The 13,499-nt window shown below is 45.3% G+C and overlaps 1 protein-coding gene across 1 annotated transcript; it reads left to right on the top strand.

Moving 5' to 3' along the window:
• Positions 1-4,771: 4,771 nt before the first annotated feature.
• On the top strand, positions 4,772-13,281 carry LOC120999550 (gastrula zinc finger protein XlCGF17.1-like). The gene is made up of 3 exons (XM_040430524.1): positions 4,772-4,828; positions 5,114-5,198; positions 12,419-13,281. The coding sequence occupies exons 1-3, from the start codon at positions 4,775-4,777 to the stop codon at positions 13,159-13,161; spliced, it is 882 nt and encodes a 293-aa protein (XP_040286458.1). The 5' UTR covers positions 4,772-4,774; the 3' UTR covers positions 13,162-13,281.
• The last annotated feature ends 218 nt before the right edge of the window (positions 13,282-13,499 follow it).

Here is a 13,499-nt window from a genome sequence, read left to right as displayed (position 1 = left end):
GGAGAGGCAGGACTTCAAAAGTCATTGGAGTAGCTGTAGGAAAAAGGCTACTCATCTGAAACATTGCACATGCACTAAGAATAAAAAAACACACACCCCTGGCTTGCTTTAATCCCCACCAGCTGCCCAATAAGCTCCGCCCCTGCCTTCTGCTTAACCCCTTCCTTGCCTCAGTACTACTGGGCTGAGGAAAGAGCTTATTGGGCTCTCTGCTGAGGCTTACAGTGCTGGTTATAAGTACAGACGGATGTGGGTGCAGTTCCCCTAGCTCTGTTTTGTTAGGCAGAGTAATTGCCCTTGCACTGGATAGCATACGGCCTGTAGCATTACCCTCCTTCCATAGGTGGTCTACTTGCTCTACCGCTGGATACTGTACAGCCTGTGCCATTACCCTCCTTCTGTAAGAGGAGTAATTTCACCCCCGCTGGGTTCTGTACGGCCTGTAGCATTGCCCTTCTTCCTTAGGTAGAGTAATTGCACTTCCACTGGGTACTGTACGGCCCGTAGCATTATCCTCTTTCCATGGGCAGAGTAATCCTTTATCGGCGGAATGTTTACATCCTGTTGGTTCCTATACGTCCGGTAGCATTGCCGTCTTTCCATGGGCGGAATATTTATACAGCCACTGGATACCGTACATCCTCTAGCATTACCCTCCTTCCGTAGTGGGAGTATTTGCACTTACTCTGGGTACTGTACATTCTGTAGCATTACCCTCCTTCTATAGAGTAATTGCACTACCACTGGATCCTGTACAGACTATCGCATTACCCTTCTTCCTTAGACGGAGTAATTGCACTTCCACTAGATACTATACGTCCTGTTGCATTGCTCCCTACGCAGGCGGAGTGATTGCACTAATGCTGGATGTCATCTGTCCTGTTGGTTTTCCCCCTTATATAGGTGGTTTAGTTGCACCGCAGTCGCATTCTATGGATCCTGTAGCATTATCCTGCTTCCATAGAGTAATTGCACTATCACTGGATCCTTACCCTCCTTCCTTAGGCGGAGTATTGCACTTCCAACGGATACCATACGTCCGGTAGCATTAACCCCGGCGCAGGCTGAGTATTTACTCTTATACTGGTTATCATCTGTCCTGTCGGCTTTCCCCCTTCTATTGGGGGATTAGTTGCACCACAATTGCGTGCTATAGATCCTGTAGCATTACCCTCCCCCATTGATGGAGTAGTTGCACAACCAGTAGTGCTTTCACTACCAGGGAACCCTGTACATCTTTTCGGTTCCCCTCTTTCCGTCAGCGGAGTAATTCCACTACCACTGGAAACTGTTCCTCCTATTACATTATCCGTATTTCTTGGGTGGAGTAATTGCTTCAGCATTGTCTACGGCGACTACTCTCATTTGTTCCTTGTTGCATGGCATTCCGTTCCATGGGTGGCCTATTGGCTAGACACAGTACCTACAACCGCCTTATCCCCCGTCATAAGTGGTGTTTTGGCACTACTGGTGGGTACTGTGACTGCTTCTCCCCACCCCCTTCCTCAGGTAGTCTTAGTTTGGATTGGTGCCTTGCCCCTACGTGGCAGCCTTGGTCTTCCAGGTCGACCTGTAGCTCTAACAGGCCGTTGGTATACCTCATACCTTTCCTCGTGCCTTGAGTCCCTGTGTGGGATAATCTCATTTGGTAGATTGTCATTGGCACGCCCGGCACCAACACTCCTTCTGTACGTGGAACGTCTGCTCTGATTGCCAGTTTTCTTCCTTCTCAGGTGGAGTGTTGCGCTAGCACCAATTCTTGGTGGCTATTGCTGTTGTCCTCATTTTCAGGTGGAGTCTGTCCTCTGACCCTAGAGGCCATAGTTGTTGCTTTCGCTTTCCCCCTGTGAGGCAGTCTTTGCGCAGCCCATAGATATTCTGGCTACTCCAGTTCCATGGCTACTACTGCATGAATCCTTCCCAGGGGGAATTTTTCCGTTCATCCTTCAACTGCGGCTTACATGATGCATTGGCGGGGGACGCTACATTTATGGTTTTCTCCTCATCCCCTTCCTCCATTTGGAGTATTGGCCCTGGCATTCCGGCGGTATCTACACAGCATTCCTCCTTCTAGGCATGGTGCCTTCTCTCGCTAGTTGTAGTTGTGATCGTGTCTACATTTCCTTCTTCCACAGGGGGCACTTTGCTTATGTTCTGCCATGACACACTGTGGCTGAGGAGTTTGCTGGCGTTAGTACGTTTTCTTTACCTGGTATCACCTACCGATTTCTATAACGCTGGCTTAGCACCTTGTTCCCTTTACAGGTACCGCATTGCCTTTACAATCTACTGAGGTTGACAGCATCAGCGTTCCCTCTGTGTGGAGTTTGGGTATGCACTTATTCAGTTTGCATATGTGAGTTGTCTACATGGCTACCCTCACCGGGTCGAGCGGTCGTACTGCCCTTCTTGTCACCCCTAAGTGCTGGTTTTCTACTAAGCAGCATCGGCTGCTTCTACTTCTCCCCTTCCGCAGGGCGAGTAGTTGCGCTACCGCACATACTGTTACTGCATGCTCGACCAGTGTTCATAGCCATTGGGTTCTCGTATGCCCCCTTTTTGCTGTGGGATGCCTGCATGGGTGGTGTTGGTTCTGTTACCATTTTTCTTTCTGGGACTTTGTGGCGTTCGGGGTCGTCACTCCCTTCCTGGCGAAATATTTTTCCTATCTCTGGTTCCTGTCTGCAGCTTCCGATTAGGTCTGCCAGTTCAGGCAGCCTTCTATGTAGTATCAGACAGCTTCTCTCCTCTCTTGTTCTGGAATTTTTTCTTGTGGGCCATTCTTATGCCTGACTTCCAGGTTTTCTAGCCCTGACTTGTTCGTCATGGTCCTGCTGGAGTGTTCTTCTCTTCTGGCAGTCCGGTATAGTGTGTGGGGCATTCGATCCGTTGCTTTAGGTGACTGTCTTGTCTTCACTCTTGTCCACCTTGTGGATATTTTGTGTGCTCTCCACTTCTTCTGAAGTCTCCTAAACCGTGACTTATATTTACTGGGCTGCTCTTTCTTCTAACCAGCCGGAACCTTTGCATATTCAGCCGCTCTCTGGCTGGCCTTCCGGGGAATGGGTCTTCCTGTCCCTTTTCAGGGTTCCTGGTGTATCTTTCCCCCGCATTTCTGTGCGGGGCCTTATGACCGGCCTTGGATTCGCTCTGTTCTTGTTCCCTCCCCATGGTACTGCTCTTTAACGTTTCATGGTCTTCTGTGTCCCCCAATGATACAAGCGAGAAAATAGGATTTTTTGTGCTTACCTGTAAAATCCTTTTCTCGCTGAGTTCATTGGGGGACACAGCTCCCACCCTGTATGTACATTGCTTGGTTCTCCTAGATGGGTCCTTCTGGTTCTTGATGATGACCCATCTCTGGTTTTCTTCCTTTCTATTGTGTTCTGTTGGCTTCTCCTGGCTGCTCCTACTGCTTTTGTACAAAGTGATTAGCTCAGGGTCTGCAGGAGGGATATAGCTGAGAGGAGGAGCTAACACTTTTTCTGCTCAGTGTCACCTCCTAGTGGCAGCAGCTATACCCGTGGTCTTCTGTGTCCCCCAATAAACTCAGCGAGAAAAGGATTTTACAGGTAAGAACAAAAAATCCTATTTTCTGCGACTGGCGCTTATACTCAATACTAAATAAATCAAGGTGTTACGAATATTGTGTTTCCATTTTTATAATTTGCATATCATTAACACGTTTACCAATCCTGTGATTTCCATAATTCCATGACTTTTCCATCTTGGTGTTGTAATAACAATGTTGAGGAGTGCTTTATTGTAATAGCTTCAAGTCAAACTGTATTTTGGTTTGAATCCTGAGATCCCAACTGATAGGACTGGGGCAGTCTGAGCTCTAGATCTATGAACTGATCTACCAGATTACAGCTTTATACAGGGATTACCGCTGCGATCTGTAATTATTTACACTGGTAATATGAAGACATGCTTTGATCTGAAATATAGAGTAACATGTTGAGATAATAATGTGTAGGTGTTGAATATCTTCAGTAATTGTGTTTTACATGGGATTTTTCATTCAGGTTCCTACAACATAGGATCTGCTCAGTGGATATCTCCTATAAGATCATTCTCCTGATTGACCTGTCAAGACAGGGACAAGATGGCAGAGAGTATAATAAATCTCACCCTAGAGATCCTCCTCCGGCTTACTGGAGAGGTGAGAGATTCTGATGATGTCACGTTACATCATCTTCTCTATATTACTAACAGATGGACATGACTGGTGAGGTGAGGGACTCTGGAGATGTATGGAGTGATATTTATTATTGTGTCTCTCCATAACCAGGAATACACAGTAGTGAAGAAGACCTCTAGTGAGCATTGTCAGGCCCCTGTGTTTGAAGGATGGAGAAGAACACCAAGCCCATTCTCTGGGCCAACACCTCACATCCCGATACATGAGGGAAGAGAGAAGATCCTAGAGCTCACCAACAAGATCATTGAGCTTGCTGACTGGAGAGTGACATCACTGGGAATGTCGGGACATTATGCAGTAACACTATGAAGGGATCTGGGTGATGACTGTATCATTGTGTTGTCAGGTTCCTATAAGGTGTCAGGAATGTCGCTGTCTATTTCTCCCATGCAGGAGTCTAAGTATTTAGAAGGACACAAAGAACTGTACAAGAACGTCATGATGGAGGATCATATCTACCAGGTAATAGACATGACTAAATACACACATCCTCTCATTATTTATATGTAAGGAATTAATTCAGTCACTGGATCTGTTTCCTATAGTTAAAGAAGAGACAACGCCGGAGAGATGGTCCTAGTCAACTGCTTCCACAGGGATAATAATGTTCCGCAGTATGATCAGGTAGATGGAGATATGATCTCATGAAAGGTGCACTATGATCCTTGTATAATGAGAAAGGTGGTGATGGCAGCTGACCATAGACGTTACTGGTCATCTTGATTTTCACACAATTTTCTTGCTATGGAGACAGCTGGTCAGAAAAATAGAAAAAGAGCCAACGGGTTGGATTTATGCAAGAGACCTGCTGTATTAATATGAATCACATAAATTAATGATCATTTCTGGTCTTCTAAAACATGCCACACGACTTCTCTACAACTGACCTTTACTATATTTGTTTCACAGCTTTTGAACAATATTAAGGCTGAAGATACATATGTGAGGGGCGATGAGCAGATCATAGAGGACATTGCCACCGATAACCACCCAGGTGAGTAGTAACCACTACATAAAGCAGAGAAGACTCACAGATTCTGCTCCTTCACTAGCTACTGATTACTCCTTCCACTGTCATGTACTGGGGGCAGTTTCGGGGGCAGCTACCTTTGAAATGTTAACTAGCACACAATTGTTATTGAATTTTTGGGAATTGGAAAGCTCTAAGGCTACTTTCACATCTGCATTTTTGCTGGATCTGTCAGGGATCAGCAAAAACGTTTACATTAGGATAATACAATCGGCTGCATCCGTTATGAATGGATCCAGTTGTATTATCTCTAAAATGGCCAAGACGGATCAGCACTAAAACCATTGTAAGTCAATGGGCGCCGGATCTGTTTTATTTTGTGTCAAGGAAACTGATCCGGCACCATTGACTTACATTGTGTTTCATGCCGGATCAGTCTTGCTCCACATCCCATGATGCAATCAAAAACCGTGTTTGTTGCGTTTTTATGTCCGGCATGAGAACGCAACCAAGCGGAACGGAATGTATTCTGGAGCATTCTGTTCCATTCAGTTTTGTTCCTATTGACAATGAACGGAGACAAAACTGAAGCGTTTTCCTCTGGTATTGAGATCTTCTGACGGATCTCAATATCGGAAAGGAAAAACGCTGATGTGAAAGTAGCTTAAGGCCCCATGCACACGGCCGTTGTTTTGGTCCGCATCCGACCCGCAGATTTGGCGGCTCGGATGCGGACCCATTTAATTCAATGGTGCCGCAAAAGATTCGGACAGCACTCCGTTTGCTGTTCTCATCCGATGCTGCGTGCCGTGGGCCCCGCAAAAAAAAAATAGAACATGTCCTATTCTTGTCCGCGCTTTGCGGACAAGAATAGGCAGTTATATTAAAGGCTGTCCGTACCGTTAAGCAAATTGCGGAACGCACACGGAAGCCATCCGTGTTTTGCGGATTCGCGATTTGCGGACCGCAAAACACACAACGGTCGTGTGCATGAGGCCTAAGGCAGAGCCACCACAGAGGCAGGCTGAAGAGTTGAAATAAAGAGGACTTCCACTATGTCCAAAAAAATATCACAATGTCTTGGTGTGATGAGTAATTACAGGAAAAGCTATCCCCAGTGGTCAGTGACAGCTTGCCGGCCATTCTGCCCCTCCTGCTAAAGACTTCAATGCTATACCCCACAAGCCTCTAACCAATATCTCTATATAAGGCTCCAAAATATCTGATGGCGGCTGCCTAATGGTCCTCTTATGGACATTGTATTGTATGTACAGTGTGATTTTTAAAGGTGATCAGTTCTCTATGTGCTGTACGTCACGTGTTATCAAGATCCTAGACATAAATTGTAAACCCGGTGGTGTCCTCGAGCTCCCACCCAAACAGTGAGGGGGGATTGTTTTTCCAGTATTGTAACCACCTATAGACTGCATCCACTTGTTCAAAAAATAATTCCCCTCTAACTGTTGGTTTGCATGAAAACATAACTTTATTATTCCGATAAAAATATTTTCTCATCCGTCTCATTGGGGGACACAGGCATTGACCATGGTATAGCTGTTGTTGCTAGGAGGCGGACACTAAGCACAAAGTGTAAGCTCCTCCCTCTTCAACTAGATCCCTTCCTGCAGGGACCAAGCTAATCAATTTTAGCTTAGTGTCTGTAGGAGGCAGACCTTCCTGCTTTGCAGGTCTGCTGATTTACTAATTTTGTCTGTCTTTTTTTTTCTAGCGGGAAGCTTCAGGCAGTCTCGGTAAAAACTGCCTGCACTCCCACCCAGGAGATGAGAGACTAGGGGGTCACCCAAACCCCCTGCTCATTCCCGCTCTCTAGAAAAAAAGGAGGACCAGAGGTCCCTGTAAAAACCTCTGTCTCCCGCCAGCAAGGGCATCACCACGGCCGGCCCAGCGAAAGTCCCCTCTGTTTCCGGTGCAGCATCCCTCACCAAGGGGCCGCACACCGAAGGTGGTGATCCGGCTGGAGCGAGGGGGCGGGGCTTGAGAGTGAGGGGCGTGGTCTGAAGGGTGCTGAGAGCCAAGTTATTTTGGGGGCGGGGATTGCGTTGGCCCCACCCCCACACCAGCGGCAGAGTAGAGGGAAGCACCTGGCGGGACGCTGATGGTGCTTGCTTCTTGGAGGGACACAGGCTGGGTGAGTGTTGTTTGTCCCTTCTTACTGGGCCTAGCCTTTCCCTTTTCCTTATTGGGGTGCCAGGGGTATCATTATGTCTGAACCCAGGCCCCAGGTCCAAAAGCAAGCGGTCCTTTTGGTGCGTCATTTTGCCTGTGCATCATGTCGTGCAAAATTTCCATCCCCTTAGTCAGGCTCCCTCTGCTTTGTGCTGCACCGCCATCTAGTGGCTCATCTCCGAACCCATTGCTTCCCGCTGCCCAAGCTACGGAAGAACCGAATGGGCGCGTTCCCTGTCTAGGGTGGTGCAGGATGTCTCCAATACCAACAAAGCTATTGTGAATATATTGGGACATTTGTCGGCAAGGCAGTCCTCTGACCGGTCCGACTCTGGAGATCATGGGGCTCGTGCCCATCGCGACCTCCCCACAAAACAGGCCAGAACTTCCTCCCCAAAAAGGGTTCTGTGTCTCCTGTGTCCTCGGCCTCTGCTTCTCCTGCTAGAAAGTCTCACTCTGATATGTCCTCAGTTGAAGAGGCATGTTCCGAGGAGAGAGGGTCAGATGAGGATGTTGTCTCTCCGGAGGGTCAGTCGTCCAAGCTATCCTGCATGGTGGACAATTTAATTACGCCAGTTATTGAGACGTTGCAAGTTGAGGATCCAGCTCCGTCATCTGCCAGCGCGGGTGTTTCCTTTGTCCCATCATTTGCACAAGTGTTTCCCCAGCCACCAGGAGCTTGATTCCTCTCTCTCCAAGGAATGGAATTTTCCTGATAGACATTTCATGTTGCCAAAACCCTTGAACGTCCTTTATCCTTTCCCGGAGGATTTGACTAAGAAATGGTCGGCTCCACCTGTAGTGGACCCGCCAGTTTCCCACTTGGCTAAACATATTACCTTGCCAATGGCGGATGGGGCTTCTTTTTCTGATATCAAAGATAAAAAGCTGGAAGCGTTTGCAAAATCTGCAAGGCTATGGGTGAGTGGGCAAATAACTTACGTCAGGGTCTTGAGTCGGGAGTCCCCTCGGAGGAACTTGCAGATGTGGCCCTGCAACTCTCGCATGCCAGTGCATATATTTGTGAAGCATCTTTGGACGCAGCCAGGTTTATGGATCCCTAGTCAGCCTTGTTAAGTGTCTTTCCTTTTTGTATTGTGTTTATTTACCTGTCTCTTGGTACCAGACCTGAGGCAGACTCTTGTTCCTTCATCTGGCAGGAACAGGTCGTCTGTGGCCCAATCACTATCTTCAGGGCCTTCTAAGGTGAGCCAGGCTTAGGTTCCTGCAGATGAACATTCCTACCATTGGGTTCTGTTCATTCTGTTAGCAGTCAGGGCTCAGGTTGGGATTTTATTAGGTGGTGACCTTTCCCCTTTTCCTAGTTTGCAGACCTGGTACCTTCTCCCTCCCTTTTTATTACATGGGGGATGCATGAAGCTATCAAAACAGACATGTCAGGAGTGGTGAAAGGTCCTCTTTAATCACTGCGATCGGCATTATTGCCGGTCGCGGTCTTTAGCCGCAGGTCTCTGCTGTTTGAAACAGCGGAGACCCGTTGGCCATGACGCCGCTCACACATGGCATTTTTGCCGATCGCTCAAGCGCCATACATATATAGCGCTGGTAGCGATGGGGTTAAAAGCCGGGGAGTGTGCGTGCTCTAGGTACAGAGTAATGAGGCTTCACTGCCAAAATCAGGCTGCCGCCTGCTGGGTAACAGGCGACTTGAGTGGCTGAGCAGAAAACAGCAGTAGGTCCAGTCCACCAGAGACAGGGAAGCAAAATTAGAGAAGCGGCGCCTGTGCCGGCTCAGGACAGCAGGACGGTGGTGGGCATGGGTCACCTTCATAACAGTACCCCACCCCCTCTTACCCTCTCTTTATTGGTCTGGACAGTTGCAGGAATTCAGCGCCTCAAAAGCATCAAAGTTTGCACCTGGTTCCCAAGACCTCTCCTTAAATCTTTCCAAAGGTTTTACTTCTAATCTTCTTCATGCTCAGATTACTCTTAACTTCTTACACATTCTGTTCAGAATCTGAAGTCGGCTTCAGTATCAGTTGGTACCTCAGTACTGAAGCTGACTTTGGATTCCTGTTTTAAAATGTTTTTAAAGTTGTATAATCGAAGCACGAAGTTATTCACCGAAGTCTTGCGAGACTTTGGACTTAACGAATTTTGCCTCTCCACAGTACATATATTTTCAGGTCTCCGCACAGCATTAAAATGAAGTTTAGGAATGAATCATAAAAAATCAGATCTTGGATGCGAAGCTTGATTCGCTCAACCCTAATGAACACCTTCAAAGGTACAATGAGCCAAGGTTCTAACTTGTATGAAGACACCTTGAGTCTGATGTTTTTTGAGGAAAGCCAGACTTCGTGCCCAGGAGAAAATTGAGATTGAGCACTGCACCTGCGATCAGCGAACATCTTCACGAAAGGAGAAGCTGGTAGTAGGGGTGTTTTTATTTCTTACCAGATCTGGGTCAAGTTGCTGACAGTATACTCAGCTGCCTGAACTCCGTAGGAGACAGGTAATAGAAGAGGAACCCTTAAATGACAGCCATTAGCTGAAGAAAAGGGAGGAACTTAAAGGTGAACTGTACTCCCAGATCTGACACGATGTGCAAGGACCAACCCCTGAAGCTCCTGGACAGGAGACCAGGTGGAGGCATGAAGTAGGTAATTTTTGAGAATCGATCAAACCACCACCAAGATTACCGTGCAGACAGAGCAAGAAGACAGGTTGGTAATAGAATCTATGGCAATAGGCTGCCACTTAATCTCAAACACTGGCAATAGGAAGAAGGCGTCCTACAAGTCTTTGTTTTGGGGACTTGTTCTGGGTACAGGTAGAGCAGATGCCGTCAAAGTCTAGAACATCTTTAGAAACTGTAGCCACCAGTAATGTTGATGTGCCCAAAACAAGACCTGTTTCTCCTTGGCCACAGGAACAAATGTATCGTCAGGCAGAATATCTTTCAGCTATACAAGAGTGGCTGGAATGATATGGGCAAGGTGTATGATGCTGGCGCTTTTTCGTCTGATCATTAGGGTCAAATGAGTGGGATAGGGCATCTGCCTTGTTATTTTTGTCAGGTAGATGAAAATGCGGAACGCCACCAAGCTTGGCATGGCTTTAGATAAAGAGATGAATCATGTTCTTGAGGTCAATGATCACAAGTTAATAATCAGTAATATGAAAATTGCGGCACTCAGATTGTACTTTTGCGTATAAGGTAATTTATTGTTACAGTCCAAACGGACCTTCCTCAGCGGTCTAAGGATCCTTACACCGCTGAGGAAGGTCCGTTTGGACTGAAATGTCCAGTCAAGAATTAAAGAGTGGATATCCATTAATATATTTTTTTCTGTAACTGGATCATGAACTTTCTTTTTTGGTGTAACAATAAATTACCTTATATGCAAAAGTACAATCTGAGTGCCGCAATTTTTATATTACTGTTTATTGACTGTCGAGTCTTTGCTGGCACCAATTTTAATTTGTGTCCGGTGCTCCACTCTCTAAACCAACAATGATGACAAGTTGGCAGGCATCCTCCAGCAGATGACGCCATTCTTCAAATGCTAACTTGATTGAGAGCAACTCACTGTAACTAATGGAATAATTTTGTTCAGCAGAAGATAAACTGCAGATGAGCATCTTGCTGGAAATTCCCTTCTGAGTAAGGACAGTTCCTGCATCCTGTTAAGATGCATCCACTTCATGCAAGAAATATTTTGAGACTTTGGGACGGATCAATATCAGTGGATGAGAATGACAGTTTCAGGGACTGAAATGTGGTTTCTGTGTCAGATGTCCACTTGTGGAATTCATGCCCTTCTGAGTCAGAGCTGAAATTGGGGCTGTAAAAGTGCTGAATGAATTGTCTTTAATAATGGGCAAAACTGTTGAATAGTTGAGAAAAAAGTAGTAGGAATAGCTCACTCTTTTGTGACAGGGAACAGGTGCTCTAGTCCAAATAGCTGTATCACCCGTACAGGGAAAAATATTGGAACTTACAAGTAATTCCAAAACTCTTGAATAGCCTTTCGAAGTAAGGAAGGAAGAAGAACAATAAAGGGAGATTTCTTGCTCAGTCCTGGAATATTTCACTATCTGCAATTGCTTCTGTATGATTATAGAGCTGAAGGACGACACAAAGGAACTGAGAGCTTTCAGTGGGAGATCGCTTGCAACTTTGTGAAGTATAGCAGAGATACAGTTGAATTCAGAGTGCACCTTTGGCTGCTGTCCAGGTGCATAAGTGCCCGATGCGCCTAATATTAATGAATCCTGAAAGCATCAGACAATTATGTACGTGGCCCTCGGTAAAATTTGGCCAATTCACACCTGAGGACGAATATAAAGGTCTATCATGGAAATTGAAGAACCACACTAGGATAATTTAGTATTCACTTAGTTAATGAATTTTAGGACAGTCATCATATAGAACAATGTGAATTTGGAATATGTTCCCTTTGACACAAAAATTAAAAGGGTTATTTAAGATCTATAATGCCTCCCCATATGCCCGGGCTCTCACAGAAGTTGTACTTACCTCGCTCACCAGTACCTGTGTCGCTTCTGATGCTGGCACAGCTGCCGCTGCATCTCCCCGTCACGCGGATGAAAAAGACGGCTTGGGGGGAGGGGGGGGGGAGTGTTTGGCAGTTTTGGAGCAGGTGTAACCAGTCCGACACTGTTTACACTTGTTTCAAAGAGGTGACTTCTTTGTGCATTGCTCCTCTCCTCTGCCGTGTTCTGTGCTACAGTGCATGTAGCAGTCAGTGTGTGAGATGGACAGCACCTGATAGAACTGACTCACAGATCCCTTCATGATTCTCCACTGAGCATTTCACTAGAAAAGAGAGGTGATGGATACACTGAAATGTGAAGCTATGAAGATGCTGGCTTCAACACAAAAGTGGAAAATACAAGAGAACAGCCTGGTGATCTAACATCATCATCTACTAGTTCAGGCTACTGGTCTACTGTGTTTTGCTCCATGTCTTGTAATTTGTATGTAATTTTAAATATAAAAATGTTATAAAATAGCAATATAATCTTAAATTTATATTATTTAAAATAATAAGTTGTTTTATTTTTGGCAGATTACTGTACCAGGAGCTCAGAGGAACATCGAATATCTTCAGATTTTAAAGCAGGTGATTGTGGTGTCACAGAAGATACACATGAAGCACATACCATTTTCTCAGGTGTACCCTTGGAGTTTAAAAGCAAAGATCTATCATCTGATCTTTTGGATGGGTTCCGATCTTCTGATTCATCACAGACTGTTAAGCAAAGTGTTCAACTTCAAAGAACTGACACAGGGGAGAAGGCTTTTTTATGCTCAGAATGTGGAAAACATTTTAACCATGAATCACATATTGTTATATATCAGAACATTCGCACAGGGGAGAAGACATATCCATGTTCAGAATGTGGAAAGTGTTTTAAACGTAAATCACTTCTTGTTAAACATCATAAAATTCACACAGGGGTGAAGCCATATTCATGCTCAGAATGTGGGAAATGTTTTATCCGTAAATCACAACTTGTTCTACATGAGAGAATTCACACAGGTGAGAAGCCATTTTCATGTTCAGAATGTGGAAAATGTTTTAGTGATAAATCAACACTTGTTGTACATCAGAGAATCCACACAGGAGAGAAGCCATATACTTGTTTAGAATGTGGGAAATGTTTTAACCAGAAATCATCTCTTGTTACACATCAGAGAATTCACACAGGGGAGAAGCCGTATTCATGTTCAGAATGTGAAAAATGTTTTAATCAGAAAGCAGATCTTCTTAAACATATGAGAATTCACAAAGTGAAGAAGTCATTTTAATGTACAGGATGTGGTAAATGTGTTAACCATCAAGCAGATCTTGTTACACATCAGAGAAATCACACAGGTGCGAAGCCTCTTTCATGTTCAAAACGTGAGACAGGTAATAAAATTTAGTCAACTGTTATCACACATCAGAGAATTTTTTTTCTCTTCTGGATGTCAGCACTAAATTGCATATCAAAGAAATGATGCAGGAAATGTTTTCATGTCCACAATGTAGGGAATGTTTTATCCACAAATCACATCTTCTTAAACATTAAAAGGAGCCTGTCACCAAGAACCTCATTGGTAAATCAGGCATAATGATTGTAGGGCTAGGTCAGCTGAATGTAATG

The sequence above is a fragment of the Bufo bufo genome, chromosome 4 (genome assembly GCF_905171765.1).
Source record: "Bufo bufo chromosome 4, aBufBuf1.1, whole genome shotgun sequence".
NCBI lineage: Eukaryota > Metazoa > Chordata > Amphibia > Anura > Bufonidae > Bufo > Bufo bufo.
Note: the sequence above shows the minus strand (reverse complement) of the source record. Positions and strands in the feature narration are given on the sequence as shown.